Here is a 20,563-nt window from a genome sequence, read left to right on the forward strand (position 1 = left end):
AGAAAGATGTTTTTGATGACAATAATGAGCAGGTGTTTGGAAAAGAAAATGTAAAATCAAGTCAAAAAATGGAACAAATTGATGACAAAAATGAAAAAACTCAAGGAGATACCACAATAGATGTACATAATGCCAACAATGATCAAATCAATGAAGAAATGCCAAATTTGGAAGAATTACAAGTGAATAAACCCCAACATGAAGATTTACCTAAAGAATGGAGATTCCATGGAAATCATCCCTAAGAAGACATCATTGATGATCCATCTCAAAGGATGATGACTAGAGCACAATTGAGAAAATATTTTGGTAATGTTGCTTTTTTTTCACAAATTGAACCTAAATGTTTTGAAGAAGCTAAAAATGAGGAAAGTTGGATTCTTGTCATGCAAGAAGAACTCAATCAATTTGAGAGAAACAAAGTTTGGAATTTGGTTCCTAAACCTAAAAATCATTCAATTATTGGTACTAAATAGGTTTTTAGAAACAAAATGGATGAAAAAGACAATGTTGTTAGAAACAAAGCTAGACTAGTGGCTCAAGGGTACAACCAAGAGGAAGGTATTGATTTTGATGAAACCTTTGCTCCGGTTGCTAGAATTGAAGCTATTAGAATTTTGTGTGCCTTTGCATGTTACAAGGATTTTATGCTTTTTCAGATGCATGTCAAGAGTGCATTTTTAAATGGTTATATTGATGAGGAAGTGTATGTTGCACAACCTCTGGGCTTTGAAAATCATGAGTATCCAAATCATGTTTATAAACTTACTAAAGCTTTATATGGTTTAAAACAAGCTCCTAGAGCATGGTATGAAAGGCTTAGTAAATTCCTTTTACAAAATGATTTCCAAAGAGGCAAAGTGGACACAACACTTTTTGTTAAAAAGCATCATAATGATATGCTCATTGTGCAAATATATGTTGATGATATAACCTAGAGCATGGTATTGAAGGCTTAGTAAATTCCTTTTACAAAATGATTTCCAAAGAGGCAAAGTGGACATAACACTTTTTGTTAAAAAGCATTATAATGATATGCTCATTGTGCAAATATATGTTGATGATATAACCTAGAGCATGGTATGAAAGGCTTAGTAAATTTCTTTTACAAAATGATTTCCAAAGAGGCAAAGTGGACACAACACTTTTTGTTAAAAAGCATCATAATGATATGCTCATTGTGCAACTATATGTTGATGATATAATTTTTGGTGCTACTAAAGAATCTCTTTGCAAGAAACTTTCTAAGATTATGCAGAATGAATTTGAGATGAGCATGATGGGGGAGCTCATATTCTTCCTTGGACTTCAAATTAAGCAAATGAAAGATGGCATCTTCATAAATCAATCAAAGTACATCAAGGATATGTTGAAGAAATTTAAAATGGAAGATTTGAAGAGCATTGGCACTCCTATGAGTTCAACAATTAAAATGGACAATGATGAAAAAGGTAAAGAAGTAGATACAAAGCTTTATAGAGGTATGATTGGCTCTCTCTTGTATCTTACTGCATTTAGACTAGACATACATTTTAGTGTTTGCTTGTGTGCAAAATTTCAACCATGTCTAAAAGAATCCCATCTAAGTGCAGTAAAAAGAATCTTCAAATACCTCATTGGCACACACTCAATTGGTTTAATATATCCAGAATGTAAATCATTCAATCTTGTAGGTTATAGTGATTCAGATTTTGCTGGAAGTAGATTGAATAGAAAAAGTACTTCAGGTACTTGTCAATTTCTTGGTTTTGCAGTAGTTTCTTGGCACAATAAGAAACAAACTTCAGTGGCTCTATCTACAGTTGAGGCTGAATATATAGCTGCTGGTAGTTGTGTTGCTCAAATTTTATGGATTAAACAACAATTGGAAGATTTTGGTTTAAAATATAATCTTGTTCCAATTAGGTGTGACAACACAAGTGCTATAAACTTGATCAAAAATCCAGTCCAACATTCAAAAACAAAACATATTGAGATCAGACATCATTTTATTAGAGATCATGTTTAAAATGGAGATATCAAAATTGAATTTGTTGCCTCTAAAAATCAACTTGCAGATATTTTTACAAAACTACTCAATGAGGAAACCTTTTGCAAAATTAGAAGGGAAATTGGTATGAGTGAACCACTTGCTTAAAATTCAAGTCATATAGATTTAACATATTTGCATATTGTCTAATTTGTGAGTAATTTGCTGTGATATTAAGTTGCTAAGAAAACTCTATATAACAGTAGCTAACTTATTTTTGTACTCGTAAAAATTAGTTTACTAAGTTGTATGCTACTGTTGCGTGCCTAAAATTAGTTTGTTGTATCGTATACTGTTCAAATTTTAAGCCAAAAAGTGTCTGTGCTTTGAACTTTCTGCGTGCCAATGAATGTACTTACTCATTTACATATTTTTTGCAATATCATATATATATATATATATATATATATATATATATATATACACACACACACATTAAAATAAAATAAAATTCAAATAAAGTAAACTAGAAGAGAAAAAGCGCAGGACTTAAGAAAAATCAATTTTACATCCACTGCTACACGAAACCTCAGCCCTTCAGTTTCTTCTCTCGCCATGCCCGACTCCTCTCTTACTGTCTTATTGGTTCTCCGTACCAATCTTACCTATTTTTTTCACTTTATCAAATTTTTTTTCATTATACCGACCCATCTTCTTCGAGCGACTCTCTCACTCTCAAATTCCTCACTCATTCCTCATTGCGTTGGAACCCATTTTTCCCGACTCCTCACTGCTTCTAATTCGCCATTCATGGCCCGCACCAAAAAAAAAACTCCAGCCGCAGCCTCACCATCCTCTTCTTCATCTGAAGAACTCCTTGTTGCTGCCTTAAAGAAGAAATTGAAAGAAAAGAGGAAAACACCTGTAACTGATTCCAATAGTGTACCCTCTGACCCATCTAAGGAAGTTGAACCTGCAGTGACGGCACCAGAAAAGAAAAGGGGAAGGAAAGTGCATGGGATTGACATTTAGCGTGAAAAGTGAGCTTCAAAATCATCGGGTTCTCTCGTTGACAAAGCGCTTCTAGACTATAAGTTCATAAAATGGGACAATTTTGATTAGGTTGATTTTCAATTTAAGGAACTCTTTGAATTTCAAGAATGGTTGACTGTGTGTGAATGCACTGATGTTTATTATCCTAGACTAGTCCAAGAATTTTATAGAACTTTAAAAATTATCGATGAAGAAGACAGATTTAAGGTTTCTTTGAATGACTGAGTGTATGATGTTTCTGTTGCCCATGCCTTAAAATTGTAGAATGATGGAAATAAAATCTCTGCTCATAGCGATGTTGCTAGAGTTCCAGGTTTTAATTTGACTAAATTTGAAAGTGAAGTTTTTTCCTGCCAACACTGCCACTAGTGAAAAATCCACTAGCACTAAAGCCCTTCAGCACATTAAAATTATTCACAGTATGGTGAATTATATCTTTTGTCCTAATCTGGCAGCTATGGATATTTGAGTTATTTGGATATGTGCATCATGTGGCATATTGTTAATAAAGTGAGAATGAATTTGGCCTATCTGATTTTCAAGAATATGTGTGAAGCTTATGGAATTGGTAAATTACCCTATGCACACCTCTTAACTGCCTTGTTTAGAGAGTTGGATATAAATGTCTCTAAGGAAAGTTCTAGGGCAGATTTAATTATACTTAGAGAAATTCATTCTGATACTGATGGCAGAAAGAAACGTTTTGAAAAAGGTAGATCTTCTAAAGCTAAAGTTGATTCAGATTTCAAAAGTGAGATTATGAGTGAGCTTCAAGGGCTGAGAACATTTATTAATGAGAAATTCAGTACATTAAATCAGTCTATTAAACTTCTAAGAAAGTTTGTGGATATTATTGATTACAAAGTAAGCCATTTACTTACTCAAAATGAGGAGTTAAAGAAACAGATTGCATATCTTAAGCAGGCATAGGGAACTGATTTTGCAACTAGAGTTGAGACTGATGCACATGCAGGTGATCCTTCTACTCATGATGGTAGTGCATTTGATCATGGTAATGTTGAGTGTGGAAGCACTAGACTTGGTGAGTCTACTACTGCTGTAGAGCATGAAAGTGAACAGGTTACAAAACCTGCAGTTGAACCTATTGTTGAGGGTGATAGTGAACAGGTTGTAGAACCTGTAGTTGAACCTACTGTTGAACTTGAGAGTGAACAAATTGTAGAACCAGTAGTTGAGTCTACACAAAAAAAGGAAGATTCTCTAAAGGATCAGGAGAAGAGTGCTCCACCTAAGCTTTCTACAGCTGAAGCTTCTCAAGCTAAGAAGAGAAAGAAAAGAGTTAAGTCAACATTGTCCAATCCATATCAGACTCTGGCTGCTGCTCTTCAAAGCCCATTTGATGAGGATGAATCACAGGAGCATTAGTCTTTGGCTGACCAAGTTTCTCAGTCACCTACTGCCAAACCCTCCAAGAAGAAAATAGTGCCTTCCAAAGCTATTCGAAGGAGTAAAAGACTTAATGTTTAGAAAATGATATGCTTTTTTAGTTTACTAATATGTTTACTACTGTTGTTAAATGCTTTTTCAGTTTGCTACTGTTTACCTTACTATTTTTCAGTTTGTGCTTACTTGGCTCTTTTTGGATTAATATCTCATGTTTCCTTTTTGGCTGATGACAAAAGGGGGAGAATGGATGTGTGCTTTGAAAATGAATGTATGCTTATGTTTTAGAAGTGTGTATGCAAACTATTGTGGCTTATGTGTGCAAACTATTAAGTTTAACATTTTGCATATTGAAATTATGGATATCTTATGAATATTTCTTGTAGCATAAATTCAGGGGGAGTTTTGTATAGTTGTTAATACTTTGATTTTTTGAACTTGTGTGCATACATTTAAGGGGAGTAATTTCCGCATACTAACATGCTTGGTTATACATAAACTTACTCACACTTTTATTTATTCTTGATTGATAATTCAATTGAGTTTTGTCATCATCAAAAAGGGGGAGATTGTTGACCCCGTGTAGCTCAAAATGAGCATTGATTTTGATGATAACAAAACTCAACTAGAATCTATCTAACTCAATTTTAAGTGATGTGTAGATTCTTTCTCTTATTCATGAAGAATCTTTGAGGTTGCATCTAAGGAGGAAGAGCACTCAAAGGCATCTCAAGATGAATCCAAGTTGAAAAAGAACAAGATTATGAAAGCTAAGACTTGAAGTAAATGTATGAAAGTCATAGAGTTAGGAATTGAGTCTTAGGACTTGTGTAAAAAAAATAGATAAAAGTTTAGTCAATTGAAGCTCAAAATTAATTTTTCTTTCAATTACTTTATAAAATTTTCTCTCATCATAACCTTGGATATTGCTATTGGAATATATATTTCTCTTAAGGTCTAAATTAGATTTTTAAAGATTACAATTTCAAACAGGTATCTGATAAATTAGTTTGCTAACTTATTTGCTAAAATACTAGTTTGCTAATGTGTTTGCTAAAATTATAGTTTGTTAACTAGTTTACTACTGTCGTCAAAAATTTCATTAGTTTGCTAAATAATCAGAGTTGTTCTACTTCATACAAAAAAATAAAATAATGGCTATTTTGCCTAGAACATAGTGTATAACGTTCCAAAAAGGTTTCAAACAGTTTAAAATGATCTGGGACTATAAATACACTTTATTTACTTCATTTTACACTTGATGAAAGCTTACAATTACACTCCAATCTTGATTTTTCATTTATTGCTTTCATTCAAGAGCTTTAAAGTGTTTGAGCTACCATTGGCAAATCAACTCATCTCTTCTATATAGTTCGATTTGTATTGAATGAGAGTGAGTGTTAAAATATTAAATTGCATTTAAGAGAGGTTGTACAAGCACCTATTGAAGCTTGTGAGTGTGAGTGCTTGAGATAACACTTGTTAAGGGTTCAAGCTACCTTGGTAAAAGCATAGTGTTGAAGAATTTGTAAAAGGCTTTTGGTCTCTTGCCTTTAAAAGAGCAAATAGTGGAGAGAAGACTCAAAGAGGGTTCTTTGAGAGAGTGGATGTAGGCTAGTTAAGTCGAACCACTATAAAAATTATTGTGTTTGATTTCTCTAACCTTAATCTCTTCACTTTTGTATAATTTAATTTCCATGCATGATATTGAATGTTGATTGAATAGATTGAGTTGATATACTTAAAGATATATTGAGTAGATTGAGAAATTAGTTGCATATTTTGTGATGCATGTTATGTCAAAAATTACTATAAATATTGATTGAGGCTTGAATTGCAATTTAGGGACATATTCTTGAAACACATATCACTTTCACTATATATATAGGAGCACCTAGTTGAACAAAGCCACAATTTTTCATTAGGCTACAAGCAAGGGCCAAAAAATTGTTTAAGTCCAATTCACCCCCCTCTTGGACTATTTTGGGACAACATATAACATTAAGAACAATTTTAATCATTATTTCCCGACCTACTTGAGATAAAAGAGCCTGCTTCCAAGATTGAGCCTTTGCAATAATCCTCTCCTCTACAAAATTCTGATATAGAATCTTTGATCTACCTTAAAAGGATGGAAGACCAAGATATTTATCTTCAATTGTCATTTCCCTCATATTGAACAAGCTGAGAATTCTCTATCGCAGTTGGTGATTAACCTTGTTGCTAAAGAAGATACTTGATTTATGGAAGTTAACTTGTTGACCCGTGGCTTTTGAGTACTTGATCAACACTTCCTTAATTATCTTTGCCTCATACAAGCTTGCTCTTCCAAAAAGCAACGTATCATCAGCAAAAAATAAATTATTGATCAGAGGGGCGCTTCTCAATAGTCTCAAACCTTTGAGATGTCCTTCTTATTTTTCCTTAGCATTCAAACAAGATAGAGCTTGGGTAACAAAGAGAAACAGGTATGGAGACGATGGTTCTCCCTGCCTTAGCCCCCTAAAAGGCTTCAAGGGCTATATTGGTTCCCCATTTATCAGAATAGAGTAACTAACTATTATAACGCATTGCATAACTCTTTGGACCCAAATGGGACGAACCCAAATTGCAGGAGGGCTTTTCCAAGAAAGGCCATTCAACTTGATCATAAGCTTTATGCATGTCTAGCTTTATAGCCATTGAAAGAAATCTGCTGTGAGATGATCTTAAATGCTGGAATGCCTCATGGGCAATTATGAAATTATGCTATATTGCTCTTCTATGGATGAAAGAAGATTGATCCTACCAAATGAGAAAATTCATCCAAGGTTGAAGACGATTAACAAAAAGTTTAGAGATCCTATAGATGAAATTACATAGGCTAAATTAATTAACATTAACAGGGCTTTTACACTTAGGAATTAGGACCACATTAGTTATATTCATCTCTTTCAAAAGAAACCAGAGTAAAAGAAACTCTTTACAGCATTACAAACATCCCCACCCATAATATCCCAGTTCTGTTGGTAGAAGATGCCAGAAAAGCCATATGGTCCTAGAGCTTTTAAGCCTCCTTACTAAAAAATGTCCCTTTTCACTTCTTCATCAGTCACTTGAGTCATAAGCAAATTATTCATATCATCAGTGACTATATGAGGCAAAAGATTTATTACTTCCTCTACATTAGCAGAAGCATTACTTATGTAGATTCTTTAAAAAAAATTAGTGATTTCAATTTGAATTTCAGCCTTTGATTCTAACCATTTCCTCTCACTGTTCCTCAGCTTCATAATGAGATTTCACTGCCTCTTCTAGATAGCTGTTAAATGGAAGAAATGGTTATTTCATCACCCTCCATCAGCTAGTTAATTATGGACCTCCACTTTCAATGAACCTCTTCGCTGTGCCAAAGTTTTTGCAAACAGGGAAGAAGTTGTTCCACCTCTCTGTTACTTTCCTCTGTAGTATTATTGTACACCTCTTCCAACTGCTTTTTAATTCTTTTCATTTCTTCTCTATCCCCTCTAAAGGTCCTGGTATTCCATCGACTCAGCTCAATAGTGCAGTAATTTAGCTTTTGCACTACTACAAACATAAGAGATCTCACAATATCTTGATGCCAAGTCGAAGACACAACTGACTAACAATTAGAATTTTACAACCATTCAGCTTCAAAACAGAAGAGACTTCTCCTCTTACTTCTGCATTCTTCAGTTAAGAGAATTAAAGGCCTATGATCTGAGCCAAGAAGAGCTTCATGAACTACTACATCCTCTGGAAAAATTTCTCACCATTCCACCATAAACACCGCTCTGTCTAGTCTCTCTTGGATGGATCCCTCTCCATATTGTTTATTATTCCAAGTATGCCAAGACCCTTTGTATTCTAAATCCATAAACCGGAAATCATTGAGGAATTCCATAAACTTAGAAACTTGAGAAGATCTGACAACATTACCTCCATTCTGATAACATTGCCTGCATTCTTTTCCTGTTGATAAGTTATAGCATTGAAGTCACCTAAGCACAGCCACAGTCCAAAACAAGTAGAATTAAGCAGCTTTATATCTTGCCAGAAATCTCTTCTTTCACTCCTAACCGAAGTACCATACACCAGAGTACAGCACCACCTCATACTAGGGTCACCTGTTTCCATAACTAAGTCAATAAAATTTTCACACACATTTGAAATAAAAAAACTCTTATATCATCCTTCCACCAGAGAGCCAGAACTCCTGCAAACAAATCAGGTCAATATAAAATGAGGAGCTGAAACCATTTCGCCTGAGCAACCTTTCAAAATATTGCCTCTTATTCTTTGTCTCCATTAGATATACTAAGGAAGGGCTATATTTTGGAATGTGCTCTCTTAAAGCTCGAACTATCCAACGATGCCCAATCCCCTAACAGTTCCAAGATATGGCAATCATGGCTCCTTTGGTGGCCTTTGGCCAACCATTGAGGCCTTAGAAGAGATATCAATATCAACTGATTCATTCACTTCCAATAGTGTCACAGAATGAAATGTTGCCTCATCTTGATAAGCTTGATTTTGCTTCCTACCTAGCAAAGAAGTTGATTATTCTCAAGCCTTATGTTTCCACTTTCTTGCAATATTTGGAACCTGCATTATAGCAGCTTCATCCATTGTAGGATGACTCCCAATAATATGAGCACATGAATTTCCATCATCAACAGTAGAATTTTCATCCTATCACAGAGCTAGGTCAAGTCTTGAAAAGAGAGGATTTTCTTTAGTTATGCCAAGAATTTCCCTTATCTCCTTCAAGTTTGGGCCTGCCATAATGGCCCCAGGTTTGAATAGGCTACTAGCTAAGTGAACAAACATGTCAAAAGGTTTTGGATCCACCATAACTGGGTTTTTAAACTCTGATATATTTAATTTGGGCAAGCTTTCCTGATAGGATTTCTTCCCTAGAGCCCTGTTCTCTAATTGAGCTTGATTAGAGGGGGCCCCAATTACACTCTTAGCCATAGAAGTCCTAGCTCTTTTAAAGCCCACTAAACCTTTGTTTCTTATATTAAGATAGAATTCTTCCCTCAAAGAGATGTCCGGATTCAAGGAACACTTCTCTAGACTCTTTTACTAAGATAGGAGGCAGGTGGTTGGCTTTCATTAATGCTATGACCAGAGATATCCCTAGAAGGAAATGGACAGATAGAAGGAATTATGGCAGTTGTCTATAGCATCTTATCTGACATAAGACCCTTCCCCTTGTTCTAAAAGTCCTTGGTTAGTGTAGCATCTGTAGGATTAAGGATTCTCGAGCTCCCAAAACCTATTATACTGTTGCTATCCATACCATCGCAATTAATGATAGTTAAAAGAGGTTTGTCTGGATGAGGCAGAGGAGCATGAGAAGAATGCGCCACATAGAAAAGAAGGGCATTGATAAAGATTTTATAAGGTTTGGTAGAGGTCAAGAAAATTTGGGTTTGGGCACGAAGGTTCAATAGAAGCAAACCTGGATGTAATTTGAGAGATGGAAACACCACTTAGATTATGCGAAAAAGGCAACTTTGCTATAAGACTAGGACTATACTTGAGACGACCAACCATGAAAGCCCCTTGCCGTTCACTATAGTCTCTAAAAACATGCCCTATGATTCCACATCCAAAGCAAAATAGAGGCAGCTTCTCATACTTGAATCTAATCCAAAATTTCTTTTCATCCCTCTTTGAGCTAAAAAATTGGTTATCAAGAGCTTGTTAATCTATGCCCATGCCCTCTCGCATATAGGAATCCCAATTAGCCCCTTCACATACCATCGGTTCCATATACATCAAACCCTTAAACAGCTTCCCTATCCATTCAGCATTCTCTTGATTCCAATTTGATGGAGAAAGTCTATGGACTTGCACCCAAAAAGTAACAGTAGAAAAATCTAGCTCTTCAATTGTTCGATCTGGTGGCCATTTGGCTAACACAATTAGATTGTTATCTATGGACCAGGGACCTGTATCAAAAACACCATCCTTCTCAGTTGAGTTTTCAAAGAGCAAAATAAAGCTTCCGTCTGGACCCCTCTTAACTTGAAAGTCAGAAGACATCTTCCACATCTTGCCTAATGAAATGGCCCGGCCTACTAGTGATATTGTCCGCTCTGGGCCGAAGCCCTCACGGTTTTAAAACACGTCGCTAGGGATTACGAACCGCTAACTTATAAACCCAGCATCTCTCTCGTGTTTTGCCGATGTGGGATTTGCCTAGGGTATTACAATCCATCCCCCTTATGGGACTCAGCGTCCTCGCTGAGGTTTGTCCCACCATCGCTCAAGGTTGCATGCGGAGCGGCTCTGATACCACAAATGTAATGGCCCAGCCCATAGCGGACAATATCACTAGTGGGCCGAGCCATTACATTAATGTAATGGCCCGGCCCACTAGTGATATTGTCCGCTCTGGGCCGAAGCCCTCACAGTTTTAAAACGCGTCGCTAGGGGTTACGAACCGCTAACTTATAAACCCAGCATCTCTCCCGTGTTTTGCCGATGTGGGATTTGCCTAGGGTGCTACACCTAATGTTGTCTTTAATACCCATGGATTATACCTTGTAGAAGCTATAACTTTTGCAACTAACTTTTTGTCTATGATTTGAGCCCCCATGTCCAAAGAGGATATTAACTCCAGAGATGGCTCTTCACAGGATAATGCTTCTGTCATATTTATAGTCTCATTAAGAACTGGCAAAGTTGTTTGTGTAGGCTGGTTTTGAGTTGATTGAGAAGATGAAGTACTCATGACAAAATAAGGAAGGAAGATAAGATAAGGAGAAAAGGGACATTGGGAAAAGGAAAACACAATTGATGACAGCAAACACAAGTTATGTGCAAACACAGAAGCTCCTTTTATAGGAAAGAAAAACATCCTTTGATATCATAGGTTTTAAGTCTGGCTCCAATTTTCAACCCAAAAAAAGTCTAAATAACCTAAGGGCATTAATGATAATTGAGGTACTAACAACCATCATCATCATCATCATCATCATCATAATAATAATAATAATAATAATAATAATATAATACATCGACAGGTAAAAGGATCTTAAAAATTAATTTAAAATTAAATTTAATAAATTTTTATAAAAAATAATAAAATATTTTTCTAACATCTAAAATAATAATTTTTCTCAAAAGTAATTTTTAAGCCATTAATCACACGTACTAATATATTAAAACCAAAACCATATAATACTTGAAAATGAAATCAAAGCACAAGTATTCTTTTTTAATCCTTGGGCCAAAAAAAAAAAAAAAACCTTCCATCTTTGAGTTGGACAAAATTTTTTTCTTTTCTTTTTCAAAGATAGAATATCTATTGATGAAGTCTTCAAGAAGGCAAATGATACAAAATAAAGAGTCAAGGCCAAGGGATGCTGTTCACTTGGCACTCCAATGATAAAGTTAGTACAAGGTGGAAGAGTTTAAAAATAAAAAATAATAATAATAAAAAAAAAAGAGAAGAAAGGAGTATAAAGAGTAGGAAATTATTTGAGTTCAGGAATGTTTTCTCAGATGTAGTACATGCTTATATATTTTTACTGTAGCAATGATAATTTAATAGGTGAATATCTATATTATGTGAGTTTGCTCTATTCAATTAGGTCTTTGTCAAAGGCTAAAATATGTGTCTCCGGAGGAAATTATAAAATTCTAACGTGTCTGAAGTAGAGGTGAGCAGATTTTGGTTCAAATTGAAAAATTGAATCAAATAGAATCAATTCGGTTTAATTGGTTCAGTTTTAAAATTCAATCAGTTCGGTTCAGTTTTATATTATAAAAATTTCGGTTATTTTGGTTCGATTTGATTTTGAAAGAAAAAAATTAATAAAATCGAACCGAACTGAATAGTAATTTTATATATTCAAATCGAATCGAATTGATTTTTGAATTGATTTATTTTTATGAGAAATTTATGAATTATATTTAATTTTTTATATATAAATTGTTTAATTTTATTGATTAATGATTATTAGGTTCAAACTAAAATTAAAATTAGACCAAATAACTTGAAAATCAAGTCTAAATTAAAAAAATAATCAAAAATCAAAACCGATTGATTTGAGCAGAATCAAACCGAAATAAAAGGATTCGATTCAATTTAATTTTTCATCCATTTCAGTTCGATTCGATTTCTAAAATATGTAATTCAATTTTTATAATTTAATTCGATTCGATTTAATTCAGTTTAAACCAATTGCTCACCCCTAGTCTTAAGTAACGGTAACCATGAATTAAATAAATGAAGATCTAGATACCATTTATACAATAGACTCTCAGCGTGTAAGTTAACAAATGCAGGTCTAGGTACCATTTATGTAATAGACTCTCAAACGCATTAATGGTATACAATTAACCTCGAGACCAAGCTTACCAACTGTCTTGTCTTCAGAGTAGCAAGGCTAAAAGCTCAAAATACGTTGGCAACCTAATATGGGGGTCACTCAAGTATGCGACCCCTTCGAGCAGTCATAGGAGATTTTTTTTTATTCGATTACCAACAGAACGACAAGGTTAACAAGTCTTCCAACTAATCCTCTTCAACGAGCCTACTTGTTAGCACGCCGGAATGGTCTGCAGGTCTGCATTTAGAATACCCATTTGTCCCCGTGCATTACACCCTCATGGAGCACACGAATTGCAAATAGCATGGTACATCTCAGGAAGACGTTATCAATCCGAGAGATCGGATGATTTATATTGAATCATCAAAATAAATTAATACGAAATTAATTAATCGATTTGAGAGACTAGAGAGAATTTTTTTCCTAACATAAATGCCAAGTTTGATGATGGATGAAGCTGCCAACTGCCATTGTTCCATCTGAAATAAGCAGCTACTGTAACTCGACCAATTGTTCGTCAGGTATATAGGTGAGTTTTTGAAACTCTGTATAACCTCAAAAGGATGGCCCTAATTCTGTCAAAACTATAAATACCCTACGGAAAAGTATAAATTAACATATATACAAATTAAACATTTCTGTAAACAACAAAAGGACAACAGAATTGTGGTGGAAAGTATGCTCAGGTGGCAAAGCTATTTACTCGATGGAGAGGTTAGCTTATTTTCCTCGGAGTCATGTCTTACGGAAGCATCCCCACCCATCAATTCCTGAAAGCCTTCAACCTTCACTGGTGGAGCCCTAGCAATGCTCATGTTCCTGCACTCAGATAAGCACATTTTAGAAGTGGAAATAAGGACTTGCAAGCAGTAATCAACCAAGTAAAATTCAATCTCTTTATGAATTTTCCTTACGGTGTCTGCATTTGAGGAACTTGCATGGATGTCAACTGCCTAAATTGATTGCTAGATTGTGCTTGGAGATTTGAAATTGCAGCAAGTTGTTGCTGACGGTACTGCAATTGTGGATGTCTGGAGTGGATGGCATTGAAGGCATTTCCATCCATTGGCAATTCTGATGGGTTTTCAATCTTCACTTGTACCATTGGTCTGTCCTTGTCCATATCCATTGCAGGGCGAGGAGTGGATGATTGCCGCCTTCGCAATCTCTCCAACTGCTGTTGCTGATAAACCAAATTCTGCGGATTAACCATCTGCTGCATTTGTGGATGCATTTGTCTTGGAATCTGCAGTTTCACCAACAATCATTACAAGATATGTTCCAGCATAATTGCAAACTTCAACATGAAAAGCATTAGTGATCCAAAGAAACCAATGTAGATCATGTACTTGCTGGGGTAACCGAAGCGTGCTCTGGTGCTGAGGCTGCAAATGTGACTGCATTCCGTGTATTTGTTGTTGCGTTTGTTGCACAATATTCTTAGTCCCATCCTTAAGCTCCATCAAATTGCCAAGATTACTTGCAAGAAAAAAAGAGACATGTTAGAAAGACGTAACAGAAGCTAACATTACTGATTCCACTCATCATACCTATCAATGACGAACACCAAAATGCTAACATGTTCACACAATAAGGTATGTCTAATTCAAAGGAAGAATTCAACTTCAGAAGAAATAACCAGAGATTTGTTCAAAGAAAAAAATGGCCATATACTTGCTTTGTCCACATAAAATCACCAAGAACAAAGCAGTTCAAGATTTCACAGTGAATTCCATTAGTGCACCGAGTTTTTTTACTTTGATAGTCGAGTGCTTCAGCACTACCAATCCTTAGAATATGAAAACAATTAAATTGCAGCAGTAACCCAAGAACTAGTAGGTTGGATATTCATTCATTTATGGCACAAAAGTCATAGGCCATCAAATCAAATGCATCTGCAATTTGGTTTTTCAGGTCACTGGATATGATCATGATAACTACCAAGCTTATTTCAGCTTTGTGCTACTAAATCAAGCATTTTAACATTAATTGGTCACTACAATCTACCCTTTCTAGTTCAGTTTGGAGCATTCAATCTGTTGGCTATTATTTGTTCAACTGCATAAGATTCAACGAAAAGGTAGATGCCAGCAGCATATTCACCATTCAATATAATTATAAAGAAAAAAAAATTAATGTGAAAGAAGGCAAAGAAAAGCAGTATATGAAGGCAAACTAAAACAATGAAATAGTTATAGCTGAACTTATTTGAAATAGTGCTTAGATGGTTATCATTGTTTTCTTTAACATATTATGATAAACATCTAAGCACTCCCTCATATATTGTCACAAATAGCTACTATAAAGAAATCATTGGCAATTTGTGACTAACAAGAAACGAATATCACAGCATTTTGAATAATGAATCTAAAGAACCGTAGAAATTCAACAAATAACAGTTGATTGATAATCCTAGGCTTTGTTTGGGAGAGGGAGGAAAATGGAAGGAGAGGAATAGGAAAATGGGTCAACGGACCCAAAATTTTGTTTCCTGAGATGTGAGCCCACAACCTCATTTTCCTCTCATTTTCTCTCCCCATCCACTTTCCTCCCTCTCCCAAACAGAGGGTTAGAGTTAAAGCTGAATAAAGGTGCATCCATGTGACAATAAGATCCTAGAAACAACAAAAAATTATTTTGCTTTGAGTAACTGAGTTCAAAAATAAAATCATGGAACTGGTAGGAGCTTGAAAAGTGATGAGGAAGAAAACACTAAAACAAACATAATAAGGGATTTCTCGCTCACCTATATCCTGCTGTTTGAAGAAACATCTTAATTAGGTCAATTGCCGAACATTGTTTCCTATAACTATCAGCAAAAACTTTCAAAATACGGCCCAGTTTACTAATATGACACCTAAGCAATCGAGATAAGACTTCCACTGGAACTTCTGTTGCACTTTCAAACCCCTTCTGTGCCAAAATACGGGCCACTACCTTCTGACACATCTGTGATGCTTGCTGTTGACCAAGAAGTTTCCTATTTCCTTCAGACCCATTTTTCGGACGATGTAAACTTCCTCCTTGTTCCACACTAATACCAAGCCTCTCTATCACAACAGAACTCCTGGTCTGAGGTAATGCATCAAGAACTCCATGAAACTCAATTTTTTCATTGCTTTCAGTTCGAATTATCAGCGGAAGTGCACTATCAGGTACACAATTTGACATAAACATTGTTTCAGGGAAAAAGGTTACATCCTCATCATCTAAAACAGAACTGGTATGCATACTTGGTGTAAATGCAAGACGCCTTCTCTTATGCTTATCAAGAAGTCCAAGATAATTAGACATTTCCTCAGGTGAACGTTTGTCCAACTCTCTGTCTCCAAATGACAACCTGTATGGTCTACTAGCTTTATGCTTTTCCATAAACTGACTATACCACGTTTCAGGAAATTCTTCGTTCCTGAATCTCTGGGGCATGCTTTCCAGTTCAGAATCACCATATCTTGATCCAGTACTAAAAGTAGATTTAGAATGGCTCTGCAAACCCAGTCAAAGTTGTAAGCCAGCCACCACAAACCAAAACATAAAACAATACACAGAGGGACCATTTAAAAATAAATAAATAATTAAGCACTAGAAGTTACAGAACACAAACATATATAACTAGCCAAATGCTTGTGCTATGCACAAATTTAGAAATTTGCTTTTTTATTTATCTAATTTAAATTTTAATATTTCATATTTTATTAAAATTATTTTTGATATTTTTTTATATAATTCGATTATTAAAATTTATATCATGTAAATATAATACACTCACTTTAATATTTTATTTTAATCTATATATATACAATTTAGATTTTTAATAAAATTGTATTCTTTTAATCAGTTTTGCAATATATTTTCTATGAAAAAATAAATTAGCTAACATATATAATTAAAATATATCATTTTCATCACTAATAAAAATAAACAAATGAAAAAGATTAAAAAAATATGAAGTGTCATCATAATGACCAGTAGATAAATAATCTTGAAAATATTCAAATTTAATTGAATAAATATAGTCACATATTTTGTAAATTTTAGCTATACTATTTTTTATTTCATATGATAACAACAATTATGATAATTGAATGACAATTAATATTATGATAAAAAACAATTACTTTCTTTTATTAATTAATTACATAAGTTATAATATGTATTAATATTAAGAAAGTAAATTTAAGACAAAGGAAGCAATTTTATAAGGCCAAGTAGTGTGATTCTGGAGTAACATCTTAAATATAACTTAAATGATTTAAGGAAAAAAATAAATTTTAATACAATAACATCAAAGAAAATAACTTTTTTATTAATTTACATATGAAAATAATTAAATAAGATAATTTTTATTAGTTAGGACACAAATTAATTAGTTGGCTAATAATTAAGTCTAACTTAAAGCTGAAGAAAATTTTACTGAAAGAGGTGACAATTATTAAAATAAAATTAACCAAATTATAGTATTAAACAAAATTATTTTTATTCTAAATAATAATAACAATAGTAATTTTGATAATTGAATGACAATCAATATTATAACAAAAACAATTATTTTTTTATTAATTAATTACATGGGTTATAATATGTATTAATTATTAAATATAAATTACATGATTAAAGAAAAAATAAAATATTAATATAGTAACATTAAAGTTTTTATTTTAAATGATAATAATAGTTATGATAATTGATTGACAATCAATATTATAACAAAAACAATTACTTCTTTAATTAATTAATTACATCGATTACAGTATGTGTTAATCTTTAATATAACTTACATTGTTAAAGAAAAAATAAAACATTAATATAGTAACATAAAAGATAAAAAATAAAAAAATAAAAAAAAAAACATAATAATGAATAATTAGCAAGCCAAGCTCCCCTTAGAAAGTGCCGCATGGCAGATTCAAGGGAAAGCTTGGCTTGCTTTATAGATATAGATATATTAGACATATAGCAGCAAAGGCTTAAAATTTTGTTGTAAAAAATGTGCATGCAGTATTGCTTAATATTTCCTCCACTATAACTCACCCATGCATGGGATTTATCATATGTTCTTAGAAAATCTTGCTCTGTCTAATATATAAATTAATAAATTTTGAATAAGCATTCATCCACAAAGGGTGACTTTGGTGTATCAATAAAGTTACTTAGGTCACAAGTTCGAACCACGAAAACATCCTCTTGGCAAAGCAAGGGTAAGGTTGCATACAATAACCCTTCTCAAAGGCTACAAGTGTGGGATGCTTCATGCACTAGGTCACCCTTTATTCATCCATAAATCACTGTTGTTAGGATCTTACGATTCTCGATCCAGTTCGTACGATTCGATTCAGTTCCCAATCCTAGCAATTTGAATGTATAAAGTGAATTGCAAATATCGTGACCAAATTTTACAATTCAATAGTGAATCGGGTGAATCAATACGAATAAACGAATTTAGTCAATTCTTTTTCTAAAGAGTTGTTAGACGTCAAAGCCTTCAAATTTTAAGATTGCACTTCATTTTTATTATGAAAAGTGCACATAAAACCTTCCCCTAGCTACTTTTCTTCCACCAGCCCTTCTTTTCCCTCTCCCTTTTCTTTCTTTTTCTTTTTTTGGTTAATTTATTCCTCCTTATGGTTGTTAAATTATGACATTTTCTGTTAATATATTATGACATTTTAATTTAACTTGCTATTTTTTTATTATTTAATTATTGGATCAAATTTAAATGAGAGTTTAACCATATGCACAGTGACAAACATTGTTTATAATTCAAAAGTTAATAATTGATAACATAAAACCATATAATATAATAAGAACATATTCTCCTATAATAAAGAATACTTCTAATTAAATGATAATCCTACATTTATAAAAATATGTTATAGTGATTTTTTTTTTTACTTATTTTTTAGAACATGTATAATTTTTAATTAATTTTAAGAATTTTTATAGAATCTTACAATTCAATTCAATTCCTGATTCGCAAAATAAAGTTTCAATTCTCGATTTGACAACTATGTCTCCACAAATCTTTTACATTTACCCTTTATTCTTTTAAGCATGATTTTTCATATACATCTTCCAATAGTATATGGTGAACTTAAAAAATGACAAGAAGAAATCAGAATGCCAAATAAGTGGGCCTAAAATACAAACCTTACAAAGCATAGCCAAAATAAAACATCAACACAAAGCATTAAAAGCCAAAGTTGACAGGAAAAAAAAAAGGAAGAGAACATAATGGGAGTGCATTGTTTAACAGAACAGGTAAGGAAATATCTGAATTGCGAACCAGAAAGAATCAGTGCAAAAATATTTCATCAATCATCAAGTTTAAGTAACAAAATGCAGATTATAATTCTACAATTTTTCGAATTTTTGTTTAGAAAGGGAGACTGAGGAAAGGGCAGGGTTTCCCCACCGGGGAATACGCCTAGGTGTGGCAATTTAAATCAACTGTATTTAATCACTCGATGAACTTGTAAAAGTGTAACTTCTTAACTAATCAAGCCTTCTTTCAATTGTAAGTTGTAAGCATACACTTGTAAACGAAATTCATTTGCACCTAATTCTAAAACATTATCACGTACTGAACGGCCAATGAGCTGTTAATAGACTGTTAGTGAAGTAGATTAGCAATTTTATAGAAGCCGATATAAGTAGGAATCACGTGTGTAAGGAGAGATGTTAATCAAATAATAGAACTGGAAACTTCCATCTCTTCTTCTATGCTCTCTTTATCTTCCCTCTTTCTCTGTTTCTCTTCAGTTTTCTATCTCTTTCTTTCCCTTTCTCTCACTTTCCCTCTCTTTCTCACTACCCAAACACCCCATATCGTGACTGGGCCACAACACGTCGGCAATTAAAAATACAAAAGGATAAGAAGTTTTAGTTCATCAAACCTTAGACGGTGCCACATTTGGCCCAACACCACCACCACCAACTTCTCTCCGTTGATCCCCGTCCTCCAGAGTGAAGTATAAGTCATCACCATGCAGCTGCAAATCTGGAAGAACCAGAGGAAAAAAAAAAGATAATTGATAAAAAGAAATTTTCAATTTTAAACTAATTATCACTAAACGGAGACTGAATTAGAAGACTCACAATTCGGATTAAGCTTTGAAACAGCAAGCGAAGAAGAGGAAGTGGAGGGATTATTGGAAGAAAGAAAGAGAGAGACGCTAACTTTTTCGAACAATAGGGCGCGGACACGGAGCTGGAGGTGGATCTGAGATTTGGACTTGGGCTCGTCAGCCCGCATGAAGGAGTCCCATGAGGAGGAAGAGGAGAGGAAGTGAACAAAATTGGAGTAGAGAGAGTCGCCGAGCCACGTCCGCCATACGCCTAGCGTCTCTAGCTTGCGAGCTAGCTCGAAGCCGCGGCCATCGTCGCCGAGGAGAGACATCGTTCTCTGACAGAAATTGGTTGCTTTTGTGCTTGGGATGTATAAAAATCAAATAGGTCTGACCGTCGGAATGGGAATCGTTGGTCTTCGCTTTTGGAGGTGTGATTCAGTGTGGGAGGGTGCAGGGATTTGTAGAGCGTTTGGAAAGAGAAGGTGCTGTAAAGGCTAAAAAAGGCAAAATAGCTATCGTAATTAAAAAAAAAAAAGGTAAAAACAAAAGCAGAGTTAAATTATTTAAAATTTTCCTTTTGATTTTAATTTTTATAAATAAAATTTATTTTTTAAAAATAAATTTTATTTTAGTTTAACATTTTAAATAAATAAATATATATATATATATAAAATAAAGTAATACTTTAAATAAAAGATCACGTGACATTTTTTTTTTAATTT

At 33.9% G+C, this 20,563-nt stretch overlaps 1 protein-coding gene across 1 annotated transcript; it reads right to left on the reverse strand.

The window, feature by feature from the left end:
- Nucleotides 1-13,180: 13,180 nt before the first annotated feature.
- Nucleotides 13,181-20,254, reverse strand: LOC110653813 (uncharacterized). Its single transcript, XM_021809597.2, has 6 exons — nucleotides 19,870-20,254; nucleotides 19,668-19,771; nucleotides 15,521-16,260; nucleotides 14,124-14,253; nucleotides 13,689-14,020; nucleotides 13,181-13,593 (listed from the first exon to the last, which is right to left on the reverse strand). Exons 1-6 carry the CDS (start codon nucleotides 20,168-20,170, stop codon nucleotides 13,470-13,472), a joined length of 1,731 nt encoding a protein of 576 aa, XP_021665289.1. The 5' UTR covers nucleotides 20,171-20,254; the 3' UTR covers nucleotides 13,181-13,469.
- Nucleotides 20,255-20,563: the final 309 nt, after the last annotated feature.

Source organism: Hevea brasiliensis, chromosome 7, assembly GCF_030052815.1.
Source record: "Hevea brasiliensis isolate MT/VB/25A 57/8 chromosome 7, ASM3005281v1, whole genome shotgun sequence".
Lineage (NCBI taxonomy): Eukaryota > Viridiplantae > Streptophyta > Magnoliopsida > Malpighiales > Euphorbiaceae > Hevea > Hevea brasiliensis.